Source organism: Tasmannia lanceolata, unplaced genomic scaffold, assembly GCF_043159265.1.
Source record: "Tasmannia lanceolata isolate RefF3 unplaced genomic scaffold, GAP_Taslan_0.1 ptg000016l, whole genome shotgun sequence".
NCBI lineage: Eukaryota > Viridiplantae > Streptophyta > Magnoliopsida > Canellales > Winteraceae > Tasmannia > Tasmannia lanceolata.
In genome coordinates, this window is record NW_027518693.1 from 18,974,640 (window position 1) to 18,992,068 (window position 17,429).

The window sequence follows — 17,429 nt, forward strand, 5'->3', positions numbered from 1 at the left end:
CACGGAAATCCTGAGATATGCCAGGCAATAAGATGTTATAACCTAAGTATTAAATTGCGCAAGGAAAGAACGCACGATTCCCTTCCTTGGATGCTATTCTGGGCCGAAATTGGTGAACCCTAGAACCATTGGTAATCCTCAAGTGTCCATAAATTGAAAATCCATGAAATCTGAAATTAATTAACTTCAAGAATTTGAATTGATTTGTCTCGAGTCTTTCGGAACCATTGGATTATGGTTTCCAATCTAAGAACCATTAGAGCCCAATTTAGGAACACTAGTGTTGTGTCGTGTCCTAAATTTTAGGGAGTCCTAGAGTTAGGAGTCCAGCCTCATCACGGACGCTTGCTATGTATAGCAACCGTACCATAGGTCTAGTTACACTAGTCACCCAATCTTTCCTTAAGACAAGCCTAGTAAACTAGGATGTAGGCAAACCTGCATTAGTCTAAGGGACAACTTGCATTCAGATAAGAATCATATAGCATCTTAGATGAAATCCTAAGATAATAAAATCCTCAACTTGAATTAAATAATTCCTCTTAAAACTGTTGAAACAGTCAAATCCGTCTAAGTCGGTGTCCTAGTTGAGTTAGGCATATGTAGCTTAGCTTAGGTGCACCGAACTACGTCGACTCTGATCCCAGTAAGGCTTGGGTACGTAGGCAGCTTGGATGTCTGATAGCATACCACCCGCGAGTCGGCACCACAAACAAATTGTGGTGTTTTGTATATTAATTTTCTTGTAAATACTTAATCAAATCAGTTAGGGTTTTCCATGAAATTAGAATTCTAGGAGAACTTTCACTTAGAATGAATCCAGACAAATTAATAAATCAAGATACACATCTAGGATTCACATTGAAATTAGATTCTAGGATGCATGTCACTTAGTTCGCACATTAACATAGAGTTGAATGAGCCATTTAAAATAAATTTAAAAGAGTTAGCTTTTGGAATCGAAGACCGATTATCGGACAAGAATGGTGCATGTGGTGGATAACTCCCCATACCTTCCATTCTCGTAACCAGGTAGCGAGTCTAGATTTCTGGTTAATTATGGGTCCTAGATCCCACATCTAGGTGGCGACTCTGTCAGTCTCTTTCGTGTGGAATTCGGATTGCCTTAGTGATCCCAAGTTCACAGGAAAGACGAATCAATAATAAAATGCACACGCCAATCGCGTGGGTACGAGAGACCAAGAGAGAGTGCATGGCGGCTCGCGCCCCACCCCTCTCGCGGGATCATGTCCCACAACTTGAAACTTGATTTTGGGAGATTTTGAATTCCATTTTAGAACTCGGATTTCGGGAACTTTATTTGATTTCGGAATTTATTCGATTTTACGAGTTTTAAGGTCTGGTCAAAATGGGGTGTCTACAAATTCATAAGGGGTCTCAAGTGTAACTTTACTAGGAATCCAAGTTGGGATTTGTAACCACGCCTTTAAGGCATCTCCCCATAAGAGCCCAAACAAAGATGATTTGCATAACATGCTCATCATCATGTCCATAAAAGTACGGTCTCACATTTTAACGATACTGTTCTCTTGCATATATAAGGACAAAACCCTCAGACAATAGTTTCCGGCCTTCATTTAAAGAGATAAACAATAACTGTAGAACTTTTTTCTTAAAAGATCGAATAAAAATTCATTTCAAGAGATACACAAAAAAGTTTGATGAATCTTTTTCATCTTCAAATTCAACGAAAATAGGCAAAAAAACTACCAAAAAAATAAAAAATAGGACACGAATCAACAAATAATTTGCAGAATCATGTGAAAGTAGGCACAAAACTACTAAATAAGAAAAAATCAACACTGTAACTTGCTGTTCCCATTTAGTTTTTCAGAGAAACCATTCACCTTCTCGCATTAGGCAAGTTCACTGATACACTGCATGTCGTCAAGTTTTTTTTGCCAAACGCTATAGCCAGAGTACTATCGACATACCATCCCACTGTATAATGGTAAGAATCCAAAATTGCAAAGTCATTAGAATTAGTTGATAAAATGAAAATCTACGAAAACATCGGGTCGAAGCGAGAAAAATAGGGCCAAAAGGTACGAAATACAATTTGAGAAAGGCAAATGATATAGGCTTTAACCATCTATGAAAGACTGTTGTGCTAAATGCCAATCAATGTGTTGGGACCCAGGTAGAACTCACCCTTAAAATCCAGCTGTTAGGGGGGGTGTTGCAAGCTCTTATAAGCCCATCCACATTTCTTCACTTAATTATCTGATGTGGGACCTTTTGCTTTTGCGTGGAAATCCTAACAAGCTCCCCCTCCACGCGGAAGCAACGTGGATAATCTCTCCCCTCTAAGCGGTGGCAAGGTGGGAACCACGAGATCTTCTCCGAGAGAATTTCACCATCCTCGAAGATACACTGGGTAACCTGAGAGCATCTTTGAGGGATTATTTCCATCCTCGAGGGTACACCAGGGTTACCACACCCTAGCTCTGATACCACATGTCAGGACCCATGTAGAACTCACCCTTAAAAGCTAGCCGTTAAGGGGAGGGTGCCCAAGTCCTAAGAAGCCCATAAACATTTCTTTAACGTATCAGATGGGGTATCTTTTGTTTTAGTATAGAACTCGAACACAAAGACATGCATGATGCCCAATTTTTTAAACTTATCTAGTGAGAAGAAGTGACTCGTGCCAAGTTAATGGAGTAAAAAGAGGTAGGGGTAGACCGAAAACAACTTGGGTAGAAACAGTGAGGAAAGACTTGATGGCTAGGAACATAATAGATAACATGACATTGGATAGGAGTCAATGGAAGAAAACGATCCATGTAGACGCGCGAACCCAACTAAGTATAAGGATTAGACTTAGTCAATTCGAGCCGGATAGATTCTTTCACCTTCTTCATGAAAATGTTCTATAGGACTCATTTAGGGACAAAGGCTTAGTTGAGTTGTGTGGGGCTGGGGGTGGTGGGGCAAATGCCAGAATCAAGAGGAATCGAATAGGATGCTGATTCCAACACTTGATTCCAGCAATCCAATCAACGGGTGCTAGAATCTTTACTATTCCCGTGTATGAGAAAGGGTCCAAATACTATAACCCCAACCAAACAATGGATATGTAGGATGCTTGATTAATCTCCTCTATTCTCACTAGTCACTATATCCCAAAGGAATAAGGATAGCACCTTTCTAGATTGTAACGGAGTATACGTAAGTTTTGAGAGTTATCCACCATAAAATATTACAAAATATAAAATGAAGCGACAAACAAAAACGACATTCTCCCACTACTTAACCAATTTATTCACCACCTTGGAAATAGCCAACTCCCTGCTTTCACACGGAGCTGAACGATTTATTAATCTTCCACAAAACCCTTCTTCCCATTTTTCATGGAATTCTCTTAGTAAACTAACAAATACAGAGAGAAGAGCGGACGAAGATGTTTTTTAGATTCCTTTTATTGCTAATGTTCTTCCACCATTCATGCTCTCAAGGTAAATCTGTTGCCTCTTCAAACATCACTGTGTAATCTCTTTGAAAGATTGCAACTTTAGGTTTGAAATTTGGGTCGGGTCGGATTGAGTTTTTTTGAATTGGAATCAGTCCGAACCCGACCTGATTTTATGGAAAAAGGTCAACCCGAATTCCCAAAAATCGACCTTAGTTGCACCCCTAGTCGCGGCTAAATTTGTCGCCCTAAATCAGCCTTTCACTTTTTTTGTGAAGGGCTGAGATCAATCTTGCTAAAAATTATATTTTTTAATCTGTGCCCTTCACTCAATGTGACCACACCTAGTCGCGACAGAGGTGAAACAATCTCAGATCAAAAGATTTCATTGCATGTCTATGTCCTAGATCAATGTAGTCAGACCCATCGGACCATCCAAGATCATTGACAAACAAATGGGCCATCAAAAAAATTGAATTATTTAAAATATTTTTCATTTATATGGAGTATTTTGTACATATATGGTAGACTTTAGCTGGGTTGCCCACCTAGACATCATGTTATAAGAGCAAGCTTGAGACCTTTCTGATATTTGTTAGACTATGGTATATGCTACATAGGGGAGAGTGGAACACTGAAATTAGTTGAAGATGGGTGCTAGATTCTAAATACTCAAGATGTATTTGCTAGGCAATTTTACAGAAAGCCATTTAGTGGCTCACTTTTTTGGATAGACCAGCCAGAATTAAATGAATATGACAAAATTTACAATGAGGTGGCTGTTCTCTTCTGAAAGAATGAGCCGCGGATTTGCTTTCTGCGAAAAATCGATATTTTAATAACTGTTCTTTCATGACAAAAAATACCCTCCTTTATTATTACGGGAAAAATACAGTTACACCCCCTCAACTTCCTGACATTTCAACTTTAACTCTGACTTTTAAAAGTCACCAACTACACCCTCTCGGGTTTCAATTTGTATAAAGTAGAGCCCCTCTTTTGAAACACTACCAATGCTAATGAAGACCCCATACCCCCTCCAAACCCCATACCCGAATCTAAAACTACAAAAAACACAGTGATTCCACATTTTTTGGATGATCCAAAGCGTTCATTTGATGGGCCCTAATATAGATAGAGTGTGCCCGAAAATTCAGCTCCATAGGATCATCCTAACCCTTCGATCTGTGGACGAACCTGAAGGGGTCTACCTTACACAAATTAAAACCCTAGGGGTGTAGTTGGTGATTTTTAAAAGTCAGGGCTAGAGTTGAAAATGTCTGAAAGTTGACGGGTGTATCTGTATTATTCCTTTTTATTAAATGACAAACATACTCCTCCAATGGTACACATGGCAAAAGTATGTGGGATGTCTCGTACGACCTTGGCACACGAGTGCCTTGATATCATTTTCCTTTCTCAAAACTATATTAGTAGGAAAAACTTGTCAGAAAATCGGTTCTCAAAAACCGAAACAAACAGGCCTGGTCCTGTAAGGCTGCAAAAAATTTCTAGAAAAGTTTGGAAAAGAAAAATATTTTTAAAATTTCTTACCTTTTTTTGCATGCACATGAAAAAAATATAACTCGAACTAACCCTATCATTTCCCTCTAAATTGTGTGAAGAAAATTTTTTCGCAAGAAAAAAGTTCCATCATAAATGTTTTTCTAACAATCCAAATCGGGATGTAAATTTGACTCCAGTAATTAGTTTTGGACTTACTATTGGTTCTAAAAATCCAAAACAAATAAGCCCTTAATAATTGCCAATCAAGTCAGCTGTGCCAAATGGACCGAGTTACAACTAAGAAGCTCATCCAACTCGCGTGTTAAAATGCATGTTAATATTTTTAATCTTCCCTTCTTGGGTTCTAATTTCGTTGAGATTCTACAGATGACTCGTTGAACATCGACTGTGGATCAGAGAGTTCATACTTCGATTCGTCGACCCTTAGGGCCTGTTCAGTTGCGCGCAGGAAACGGAAAGGAAAAGGAAATGACGTGGCAGAAGGAAACGGAAAGGAAACGGAAAGGAAAAGAAACTGCTAAGAAAGCAGTAAGAGTGCGCGTTCAGTTGCCAGGAAACGGAAAAGAAACAGTAAAGAAACAACAGGAATGTGCATTCAGTTGGCAGGGAAACGGAAAAGAAACATCACAGAAGTGGTGAAAATATCATTTTCTATGAAAAATTATATGGAGTTAATTTGTATTTTTTCAGGTAAAAATATGGGCAAGCAAACATTAATAACTAAGAAATGAAGGTACTTATTGGGAACAAAAAGGCCATGTTTGGAAATGTTGAAAAAATATTTTACAAAAAAACACAAGAAATATCAGTATTTTAAAAAATATGCAGAAAATAAACTTGTTTTTTTTATTCTAGTGATTTAACCCTAATTCAACCCAAACCTTTTGTCCAAGTGACTTAACCCTAATTAAACCTGATTTATTCAACCCAACCCGATTTCCAAATCGGTCGGGTTGGAACACCCGATTTCCAATCCTATTCTTATTCCCACGGTGAAGGGAATGTTAATTCTGATTCTAGTGTATGGAAAAGCATTCGAATTAGGAATTGGATTTTCACACAGAAATCTCTTTTTCTGATTCTAGTGTTAATTCTAACTCTAATGTTGATTTGGTCCCACACCTCTATCCTTGGTGTTGGTTTTTCACACGGAAATCTCTTTTCTCTCCTCCCAAACCATCTCTCTCCCTCTCAAAAAAAAGAAAAAAGAAAAAGGAAACTTCAAGGTTTTCTTACACCCTTTCAAGAATATGCTTCACTGGTTCCTTTGAATTTTTTTTTTTTGGTATGAACACCAAAATCAGATTTTAGTGATTGAGCTTTGTAGATAGAAGGTTGGAAACCAAAATGTTCTAACCCAAGAAAATGCCAACCTGACCTGAGCCGAAATCAGGTTGAACCCTTGAGGTTAGGGTTGAGCCCAAGTTGCACCCCTAAAATTGTCAGTCTTCCCTACAGTAAAAGAGTGTTATGGGAAGAACTTCCCATGATGGGTGGAAACTTGACAGTGGAATAGTTTGTTATCAAGGATTTCATTTATTTGATTGAGGGTTATTATCAAGGAATAGTTTGCCAAATATTGCTTGATGAAAGCATTCATTTATTTGATACAAGTTCTGGTTCTCTCTATTAGCCTGAGATTGAAAAGAAGTGGCGAGAGTTCACTGCCAAGCACCTATCCAAAATACAAGAGTGCCTGCAAAACCCAGTTCCAAGTTTCATTTATTAGTGTTTGAATCAACAAGGAATAGTTAAACAGGCAATAATGATGGTAACCATTTAAAACAGTAACATATCAATATACTGAGGGCATAGTTCAATGTACACCAATATCCCTCTCTAACCTATGTAATCCGCCAAGGGCCAATCACTCTGGATTTTGAGAACTGATTGTGAGTCCAAAAATATTTGTTGGACTCAAAATTGAATGAGGCCCTGATTGTTTTGGATTTTGAGAGAAGTGATTGGGACTCCAAAAACTGTTTATTGGACTCAAAACTAAACATTAATTTGAGTCCAATAATCATATATATATGAAAAATGGAATTGTCATATATGAAACTGGTTGATGTACATATATATATACACATGCAACACGCCATCCGCGAAATGCGTTCTGTGGCACACTGGCAAATCCCTTTTTATTGGTTGATGTACTAATCTGATACATTACTAACACTGAATTTTTTACAGGCTTTCATTCATACCACAGATATGGTTCTCGGATAGGCCACAGATCAGTTCCTACCTTTAGGATAGGCCACAGATCAGTTCCTACCACAGATCAGAATATCAAACATTGATTAATCAAACAAAGATTCAAGACAGATTCGATTCTTTAGGATCCTCCCTTTCTTCAAATGGAACAAACAGAGATAGAAATCAGATCGTATTCAGAAATGTCTTTCTTGATATTCGTCAATGTCCCGGATAATCACAGAACGGAATGAATGTAATCACAGACAGTAAGATACCACCCTCCCCTTAAGAAGCAGACTATTGCACAATGATAATCTTCTGTCATAACTTGCAAGAGCTATCTGTGTGGAATCAGACATGAAAAATAGATTATCCAAGCACATCAATTCCTTGTTCCATTTAATAAGCCAGGTGTGGTGTTGGGCATCCAATGCATAAGAAATCTGCATGAAGAAAATCTAGAACTTTCTGGTATTCTTGAAGGTCGAGAGAAGAATGTAAAACAAATTTTCCAGTAGAGGAAATACAGTCCAAAGCTACTCCTTGTTCCTTTGCCTGAGATAGAAAGGACCACTTTGGCTTTTAAAAATGTAGCAGCATAAGTTGGCCTCACTTGAAAGGAAATATGCAATGGCAATATTGAAGCATGTAAAAGGAACAGCTTATATATGCAATCTTTCTCATCATGGCATGTGAAGTATAGTTTATTAAATAACACCAACTCTAGAATTACATAAATGGTTAAATAACACCAACTCTAACAGCTTAGGCTTTTGGAGTAATTGGTTGTTTCACATGATATCAAAGCTATTTAATCATTAATTTTTTGTGAAAAGAAACAGAGCCTTAGGACTGGGTTGCGAACCTCGAAAAAAAAAAAGGAAATTTGGGAAAGTCTAATTGAAAGAAAGGAATTTGGTGTGAATTGTTACAACGGACACAATCCTCCCTTATTTAACAAATTCTGATATGGCATTGCTATGTAACTACTTGTGTGGACTCTTTGTTTTCTTACTAGAAAATGCTGACATGGAAATATAATGTCCTACTTGGTTGCTGAGTCAGCACTCTACTGACTAATTCTCATCAGCTTCTTATTCTCCTTAGCCTTTTCCCTTGCAAGGTGGCAGAGGTTTGCCACATAAACACTGGTTGTGGGCATAAGCTGCTGCAGGAAAGATGTTGAAAGGTCTTCCTTGTGGAATTTGCCCACACAGTCTGTTGGCTCTGAAGTTTACATGGTTGATGTTTTTTAAACCCAAAAAGATATCTGGGATCTTGCCACTGAGTTGGGATTTGCCCTGTGATCTGATTGTTTGACAAATTAAACAGTTTCAAGCCCAAACCTTCCTGAAATTCAGGAAACCCACCTGTAATTTTGTTGTTTGACAGATCTACAACCTCTAAAAAGCTGTTGGTATTATGTAAGAGAGTTGAAATTGACCCATATAGTTGGTTTGAATGTAGGTCAAGGAGGGAATACCATAGGTTTGGCTTTTAAAAATGTAGCAGCAAACTTAAGAAGCAGATTTTAAAAGCAATATAATGGACCCAACAAGAAGGAGGGAAACCCATGGTAACATCCTCTGTGGCACCACCTCTGCCCTTTCATTTCGCAACTCCTCTACCTCCTCAACCCTTTCGCTGCTCCGATACCTGGCTCTCTCCAAATATGCGTCTAGCTGTGACTGAGCTTCCGCCAACGTCCCAAATGAGCGGTAGCATGCTCCGCTAAATTTGTCAACTTGGTCATGGCACTCTGGCCAAGTGTAGTAAATCCCAGGCCTCCTGCCATTAAAGACAGCATAGTACTTCTGCTTCCCCATACTCACCTAACAAAAAGACAAAATATTTTCGATGAAAAGATATCAAAGCATCATCCAAATGTCAAAATAGAAAATATGCACCGTCTACCATTAACCGCCATCCAAATGTCAAAGATCCCAAACAAATAAAAATAACTACCGCCATAACTACTAACATCTAAAATAAAAGCTACCACCATAGCTACGAACATCCAAAATAAATAACCACCAACCAAAATAAAACAAAGATTGTTCATATAACAGTAACTACCACCATAACCACCCTCAATCATCCATCTGTTGCCTAATGAAACGAGCCATCTTCCTTCGGATGTACGACCTCCTCTCATCCTCCTCGTACATGATGAAAAGATGCGCCTGAGATGGATTTATTGTGAGGTACTCCGTGGTCCTCAACAAGATATCCTGCGAAAAACCCCCAACCCCTCTAACAGCTTCGCGAAGCTGTGCAAGGTAAGCAGGGGGACGATCACCTGTGAGGGCATCGGCAACCTTGTCCATGCTTGTTGAGATACGCGACATACTATCCAAATGTGCCCCACCCTGACGAGCCCTCTGTCTTCTGGTACCATCCCGTCTTAAGGGAGATGTCTCACTACCACCATTAGTAGGATCTGCTTCTGGAGATGGTTGGTGGTGAGACATGGGGGTATGGTCTGCAAAGTCATCCCCAATGTCATCAAGACTGACTGGCTGCGAACTTGCTATGCTTGGATTCTCACGCGTCCTAGCCCCGGCCCCTTTTGCGAACTCGTCTCCAAAGATTTTGCACATATCGTCATGCAAAACATGATGAGTAGTGAAGTGTTTCTTATGTTTTGGATGAGCCTGTGAGAAGGAGCATAAAAAATAAGAAGATATTGGATATGATATTACTATAAGAAGATTGTATCTTGAGAGGAAGTGTTTCTTACAGCGACGTAGTCGTCGTAGACCTCTCTCTCGCAGGTCACCATTTTGGTCTCATTGTCCCAACCAAAACCGCTTCTACTCAGGATGATGCAAACACTCTTGTATGTTTCTTTCATAGTCTTGATGCGGTTTTTTATGTGCTCCTTATTGAGTTGGAGGTTGAAAAAGGCATTCATTGCAGTGGCCGCAGCTACATAAGCATGATCCTTAAAACCATTTGGGATTTTGTACCCCTCTGCGATTTGAACTAGAAGGGTATCTACGAGCACCTTGTCCATTTGGTCATTCCAAATGACATTCTTCCCCCTCTTCTGCGAGGTTTGTGGCGCACTTGACATTCTGATTCAATATACACATATATGTTCGTTATGAGTCATACATCCATATAACAACCTGAGATGTATAACAACTTCAATAAATACACATACAACCATCAAAAGACACAGCATACATCATCCAAAACAACTAGCTACTATATTCCTTCAAAATTTTAATCCATCACACTAATAACAACAGAGTTACTTGAATAACACACATACAACCATCATAACATAATAAAGTTACTCGAAACAGTAAAAGAGTCATATAACCAGTAAAAGAGTCATATAACCAGTAAAAGAGTCATATAACGTCAATGATGTCTACTGAAATCATTCCACATCTGTGTGGTAAGCGTGTTTCTAATTTCCTCTCCTGCTCTTTTGTCATCATCCCTTGATTCAGGAGGATCTCGTGGTATGTCCTCATCTTCCACAGTTTGTAGTAAGAGTTGTCTAGCTAGAAAGTTGTCCACATCTTCTAGTATTGAATCATTAGGCATTAAACGTCGAATATGATTATGGATGCAACAACATGCTAAGAAGATGTCAATCTGCTTCTCGATACTGTACATTGGTTCTTCACTAAGAATATTGAAACGCTTCTTCAAGACGCCAAATGTGCGCTCAATGACATTTCGACAGGACGAGTGTCTATGATTGAACAACTCATTACTAGTCCGTGGACGCCGCCCACTCCACTCACTTAGGTGGTATGCGGTCTTACGATGCGGGGTAATGAAATGTCGTAAGAGAGGGTACCCGCCATCGGCGAGGTAAAACTTTCCTACAAATAAAAAAATTCTATATCAGCAACTAGTAATAAGTGGGAACTTGTTTACTAGAATGCAACTATTTCATATACAATGTACCTGGAATAAGTGGAATCTTGTCAGCCCTTGTTAATGCATCCGCTAACACTCTCGAGTCAGAAGCCGAACCCTCCCATCCGGCTAGGATATACGTGAATTTTAAGTCAAAGTCACAGGCCGCCAAAACATTTTGAGCTATAAAATGCTTACGACAAAAGTAGGCAGGTTTGTCTTCAATACGTACTTTAGCACGTATGTATGTCCCGTCTATTGCACCGATGCAATCCTTGAAATATGGCATCCACCTAGGATTCCCCTCAATCTGCGATGGTGTCTCACCTGTCGGTGGTTTGATGAAGAAATCTTGCATACCCAAAATTGCCTTTAGAACTTTGTTGAAATACGTCGAAACAGTTGCCCCTGAACGTCTAGCACATGCTCTAATAGTCCTAACCCTCTGATTATGTGCCACAATATGCAAGAAGATGGCAACTTGCTCCTCCACCTTACAATGGATTGTATCTTCTAGGGTTCCCGCCCGTTTAAATATTTCAACAAATTGACGAAAGCAACTGACGTTCATCCGTAGCAAGTTATGACAATGTTCATCTGAATCGATGACAAAAGATATGAACGTACGACGCGTTAAGTAATTGCTTTCATAGGGAGCTCTGAGAAGATACTTTTCATAGTACTCTTTCCAAAGTACTAAGATGGCAGCAGCACCAGCCACTAGTAGTGCGACTGCTTGCCGAACTAACTCATTCCTACGCTTCAACTCAGCTCTTCGCAACACTGTTTTCTTCCTCCTTGTAGGACGACGAGGCATCTTACTCTAAATAAGAAGTCAATGACTCAATAGAAAATACAACACAATAAAAAATAAGGCATCTTAAACACATAAACCATTCATCCAAAAACCATCAATCCAACCATGCATATACCATCCCTCCATAAACCATCCATCCATATACAACCACTCCATAAACCTACCAACCATGAATATACAAATCCCTCCACAAACCATCCATCCATACACAACCACTCCATAAACCTACCAACCATGAATATCCAAATCCCTCCAGAAACCATATATCCATACACAACCACTCCATAAACCATCCATCCATAACATTATTACCCCCATAAACACCACCAAATACCACCATTAATACCACAAATACCACCATCCATCCATAACCCACAAATACCACCATTAATACCCCCATCTCAACATTCAAGTAGAATGTCATCCTACAATGCTACTATCACATACAAACAAGATTAAAATCATGAAGCAAACTAATAATGGATCAACAACAAGATAAAGAAAGAGGAACATCATAAATGATTAGAACAACAAGATAAATGTAAAGAAACATTAGATTTATTACCTCGCAAGTTAGGATCTCTTCACAGAATTGAGAATCAGAAATTGGTGTCCCCTGCAAAAAATCAGATCTGATTAACACCACCACCAATATCACAGTTCCAAATCAGGAAAATAATTTTTAGTCCAGAACCCAAAATGGATAAACACAGATAAGCCCAAATAAGTGAAAAAAACAGACATCAGGCCAAAAATGAGGGCTCCAAAGCATAGATTACAGCTAAAAAACGATGGTTTTCAGAAAAAATGCCACAAAAAAGGAAAATACAACAAAGAAAAATTATCCATGAAAAGTTCTAGGGTTTAGAAAGCTTAGACAAAGATGAGAAGAGCAAAAAAATGGGAGAAAAAAACTAAAAAAGGGTTTAGACACGAAAGATCAAAAAAAAATTGCAAGGGTTTATGGCAAACCACAGATTTCGTACTGGGGTTTATAGGCGAAGGAAAAAATTAAAGGGTTTGCAGCAAACCAAAGGGTTTATAAGCCAACGAAAAAATGGAAGGGTTTATAGGAAACCAAAGATCCCATTGCTCCATAGCAAACCAGAGATTTCATACCCAATATCCTAAAAAATGAAAAAAATGGAAGAAAGGGAGGAGGAGGATGCGTACCTGTTCGAGGATTGGAGGCAAGCTTCGGTTGGAGAAGAAAGAGCTCAGCTTCTCCTTTCGATGGTTGGGGTTTTGCTTCTTCCTCTGTTTGGAAAGATAAACTAGGGCAGAGATTTCCTTCAAACCCTTGTTCTGTATTTCTGAGTAAGAAAAATCGTTTTGTCAAGGTGGAAGAGGACACATAGCTTCGGATCTTCAACAGATGGGTAAGAGCTTCGGATCTTCGTGCTTTTCTTGATGGGTTTTCTTCAAACCCTTGTTCTGTAAAAAAGAAAAATCGTTTCTCAAGGTTGAAGACAACAACACAGAGCTTCGAATCTATGGGTAAAAGCTTCGGATCTTCGTGCTTTTCTTGGATTTGAGGTTTGGGTTTTTTTTTTCTCTTTTTACTTCTCTTCTGTTTTTTGGAGAGGAGCAGAGGCGGTGATCGAGGAAAATCCGTGCGAATCCGAGGCTACCGCACGGATTTCATTTCACGGAAACACCCTCTCCACGTCGTTCTATTCGGATTCCACGTCTTCCTTCGGATTTCCCAGCGCTTTCTATTCGTGGCCAACAAAACGACCATACTACTCCCTTTCCACGGAAACGAGGTCTATTTTCCTTTCCGTTTCCGTTTCTTAGGCGCAACTGAACAGGCCCTTATAGAATGGTATCCTGATCACGACTTCATTGACACGGGCTACAATGGGCAAGTTCTTCAAGACGCCCCCTACTGGAGTAAGCAGATGAATTCTCTCCGATTTTTTTCCGATCAAAACAAGAATTGCTATACATTGCCGGCCTCTAGTCAAGAAAAATATCTTGTTCGAGCCGGATTTTACTACGGTAACTATGACGGACGATCAAAGCCGCCCATCTTTGATCTCCAGTTTGATGGTAATTTGTGGGCCACGGTTAATTCTTCGCTTCATAGACCCCTTTTATATGAAGCAATCGTAGTATCAAAACACGATAATATTAGTGTTTGTGTTGCTAGAACGCGGGATGATGAGCTTCCCTTCATCTCTACTCTTGTATTGATCTCGCTTCCGTCCGAAATGTACGGTGAGATGGAGAGTAATCATGCCTTGTTCAATAAATACAGGGTAGATTTTGGAGGATCGGAGGCTAGTGGGTAAGTTTAATCTTGAAACCATTGCTCAAAAACTCAAAACATGACTCGACTGGAAATTTTGTTGACTCAACTCAACTCGATGAAAACTCCAGTATATTTCCTACAAATATATATATATATATATATATATATATATATATATATATATATATATATATATATATAGAGAGAGAGAGAGAGAGAGAGAGAGAGAGAGAAATTCACCTGTTTACAACTAGCATGTTATATGTGAGAACTTTGTTTTTCTAGCAAGTCGAGTTTGCTTAAGCGCGTTTTAAAGTTTACTCAACTAGTTTTAGTGCTATGCTTGAAAGAGTAATAGCAAAATTGAATTAAATGAAAACCACCAAAAGCCCTTATTATAGTTCTCAACTAAATATCCCTTTCAAAATTGAGTTTAGGGAAAATTACCAAAAGCCCTTTGATTATCCTTCTCAACTAAGTCTCCCTTTAAAAATTGAGTTGAAGGGAAAATTACCAGAAGCCCTTTGATTATAGTTTCTCAATCAAACATCGCTTTCCTTCTCTATAGTAACCAAAATAACCTCCAAACAATCATGACCGTATAAACTAAATTTGATAAGAAGATGATATTTTCAACCCCCCCTGCATTACTTGCACGCTCTCCTTAAAACGTGATTTGACATAAAGTTGCCCACTTTTCACGTCAAATTAAGTTAAAAGGGGAGCGTGGATGTAATGCCGGGCGGGGTTGACAATATCATCACCCAATTTGATATATTATTTCTTCCAAAAAATTAAAAAAATTTAACCGATCATTTAGATATTTAAAAATTGATTAATATTACATTTTAGTTAGAATATTTATTTTTGCAATGGTGAATGATGTGAACCCTGATACGACTATCGTACGTGTAGCCTGTAAGGATCAACACATAAAATTGGATAAATTATATGGTGGTCGCACATGTATGGTGCGAGTTTATAGATCGAGAACACCTAGTTAGTAATTAATAATTTCTAATATCTTATATAAAATGCAGCCAAGAGCAATATTAATTATTAGAGACCTAACTATATATATGCACATACACCAATGTTTTTTTAGTACATCTTTTGTGGCTTGCAATTGATGGGCCATAGAAAAAATTTCTTGCATTGAACAATTTTGAGTTTAATTTGACACTATAATTTGTGGATATCTTTCTCTTATATTTTGTTTAATTATTTCTTATTTTACGTCATTCATCTCAAAGCCTATATATTATGCTTCTCAATTAAAATATGGCTAATCACGTCCAAAAAATGTAAATTTGTAGGTACCTAATTGATACCTATCGCCGGATTTGGTACCCCATAAACTTGACAAGGTACCCCACAGTTATTGCTGACTATATATCCCCATCAAACTCCTTGGATGATGACCCTCCTTTCACAGTGGTCCAAACAGCTATAGAAGCACCATCACCGTCCGATTCCATTATCCTTACGTTTAATCTTGATCAACCCCAGATCAAACAGTCCAAGTACATCACTCTCTATTTCACTGAAGTGAAAGACCTTGGCTTCGACGAGAACAGAACTTTCTATGTATACATGGATGGAGAAAATTACAATCTCACTGTTTCTCCTCGATACGAGATGTATGATGAGATCTCTGGGAATACAAATCCAAACGTTGGATCTTTCAATCTAACCCTTGCGCCAACTCAGAATTCAACTCTACCTCCAATCATAAGTGCAATGGAGCTATTTACTGTGAGCGAGGATCTGGTTGAAGGAACTATGGATGATGATGGTGAGCTTTCTCTTAAATATGTATCTCATTTATCTTTAATTTCCCTAAGGTTTCTGATATTCTTTAGGCAAGAGGACTAGAATCCATTGATCATATGCATCAATCTAGGAATTATTCAGCTTGTGGAAATTGGAGGTTCTCTCCCTTGACCGCGTAGAGCTCTTCAATATTTATATAGGTGAAACTTGGGTTGGGTCAGGTTGAGCTTTAGCTAAAAAATGAATAGGAATCAACCCAAATCAGACCCAATTTTAAGGTAAAAGATCAACCCGAATTCCAAGAAATAGACTCTAATTGCGCTCTTAGCTAGGAGTGCATCTTGGGCGGGTTGAGGCCAACACTAGCCCATAGAACTATCTTGACCCTAACCCAATCCAACCTGAGCCTCGTGTCGAGGTGAGTCAATCCTAACCCTACTCGTCTAACCAAATTTTCGAAATTGGGAAAGGTTGGGTTAGGTTAGGGATTATTCCAAGGCCCCAATCTTAACCTAACCTGATATTAAATTGGGTTGATTATTCCAAACAGTAAATTGTGTCTAGGAAAAGACCCCTAGATCTGGCCGCAACGGAAACTCAAGCTCGAATTTATAACATATGGATGTTGGGCATTGTCTATGTGGATCTCGTCGATCTCTTCCAAATAAATATTGGTCAGTTAGGATCCTCCCTATTAGTTCTCGTACCAAATCCCATTGAGGTAGGGTCCTCTATTGTTGTATCTCCATTGTTTCCCTTTTTTTCTCTGCTTAATGGAATGAAAAATGCCAGTGAGAGGATTAGCAGAGCTCGCCTACAACTCGAAGCGCATAAGGAGATGGACAGGAGATCCATGTATACCAGCAAATACAGTCTGGGAATGGTTGAGATGCAATAACGAGGACCCGCCCAGAGTGACTGCTCTGTAAGCTTTCGATGCCATTCTTGTTAGATATTTTCAAAATATAAATGAGGAATACTAAACTCAAGGGCGCCCTTGCAAAAATTGGGTAAAAGGGCGGCCCTATTAGGTGCACTGTTACCAAAGCTCATTAATAATAATATGTAAAAGTCAAAAGAACATTCATTGCACTCCTGGGACGTTCAGCCAATGGGGGTGCCCTTTCATTGGATTTTTGAAAGGACACCCTTGAGTTTAGCATTCCTGAATATAAAAACATATGCCCGATGGTGAGATGCCACATATCAGATCAATTCGTCGAGCATTTTTGGGCTATGAACAATCCAAGTGAAATTTACAAAAAAATCAAGGAAATTAAAAGAGCAATTAATAAGAAAAATGCCTCCAATACAAACTCTGGAACAGCCAATCATTTTCCACCACGTGTTCAGTTGATGATCAACCGGGAAATAGTCATCGGTCCACCACGTGGCAAAAAATAACTAGCCGTTTCTAGGTTGCATGCAGTCTGAAAAAATAATTAAAGACAGAAGTGGATATTAGTTTCCAATTAAAATTGGCCTCTCGGGGAATTCTGACTGTCATTTCTCTCTCTTTTCCATCTTGTAAAATAAAATCATTTCAG

At 38.8% G+C, this 17,429-nt stretch overlaps 3 protein-coding genes across 4 annotated transcripts; 1 reads left to right on the forward strand and 2 right to left on the reverse strand.

Annotated features, from left to right (window-relative positions):
• Positions 1 to 8,492: 8,492 nt before the first annotated feature.
• On the reverse strand, positions 8,493 to 13,665 carry LOC143848653 (uncharacterized). Of its 2 annotated transcripts, XR_013235442.1 has the most exons (6): positions 13,029 to 13,665; positions 12,421 to 12,471; positions 9,900 to 10,236; positions 9,236 to 9,813; positions 8,643 to 8,991; positions 8,493 to 8,509 (listed from the first exon to the last, which is right to left on the reverse strand). XR_013235442.1 is itself a non-coding variant. In XM_077357647.1 (5 exons), exons 3-4 carry the CDS (start codon positions 10,233 to 10,235, stop codon positions 9,250 to 9,252), a joined length of 900 nt encoding a protein of 299 aa, XP_077213762.1. In that variant the 5' UTR covers position 10,236; positions 12,421 to 12,471; positions 13,029 to 13,665; the 3' UTR covers positions 8,501 to 8,991; positions 9,236 to 9,249. The 2 variants fall into 2 exon arrangements, 1 of the variants encoding a protein (XP_077213762.1); XM_077357647.1 differs by having other exon boundaries at positions 8,501 to 8,991.
• On the reverse strand, positions 10,527 to 12,243 carry LOC143847976 (uncharacterized). Its single transcript, XM_077356747.1, has 3 exons — positions 12,085 to 12,243; positions 11,087 to 11,861; positions 10,527 to 11,001 (listed from the first exon to the last, which is right to left on the reverse strand). The coding sequence occupies exons 1-3, from the start codon at positions 12,241 to 12,243 to the stop codon at positions 10,529 to 10,531; spliced, it is 1,407 nt and encodes a 468-aa protein (XP_077212862.1). The 3' UTR covers positions 10,527 to 10,528.
• Positions 12,999 to 16,811, forward strand: LOC143847977 (putative LRR receptor-like serine/threonine-protein kinase At1g05700). Its single transcript, XM_077356748.1, has 4 exons — positions 12,999 to 13,114; positions 13,447 to 14,145; positions 15,426 to 15,904; positions 16,675 to 16,811. Exons 1-4 carry the CDS (start codon positions 12,999 to 13,001, stop codon positions 16,809 to 16,811), a joined length of 1,431 nt encoding a protein of 476 aa, XP_077212863.1.
• Positions 16,812 to 17,429: the final 618 nt, after the last annotated feature.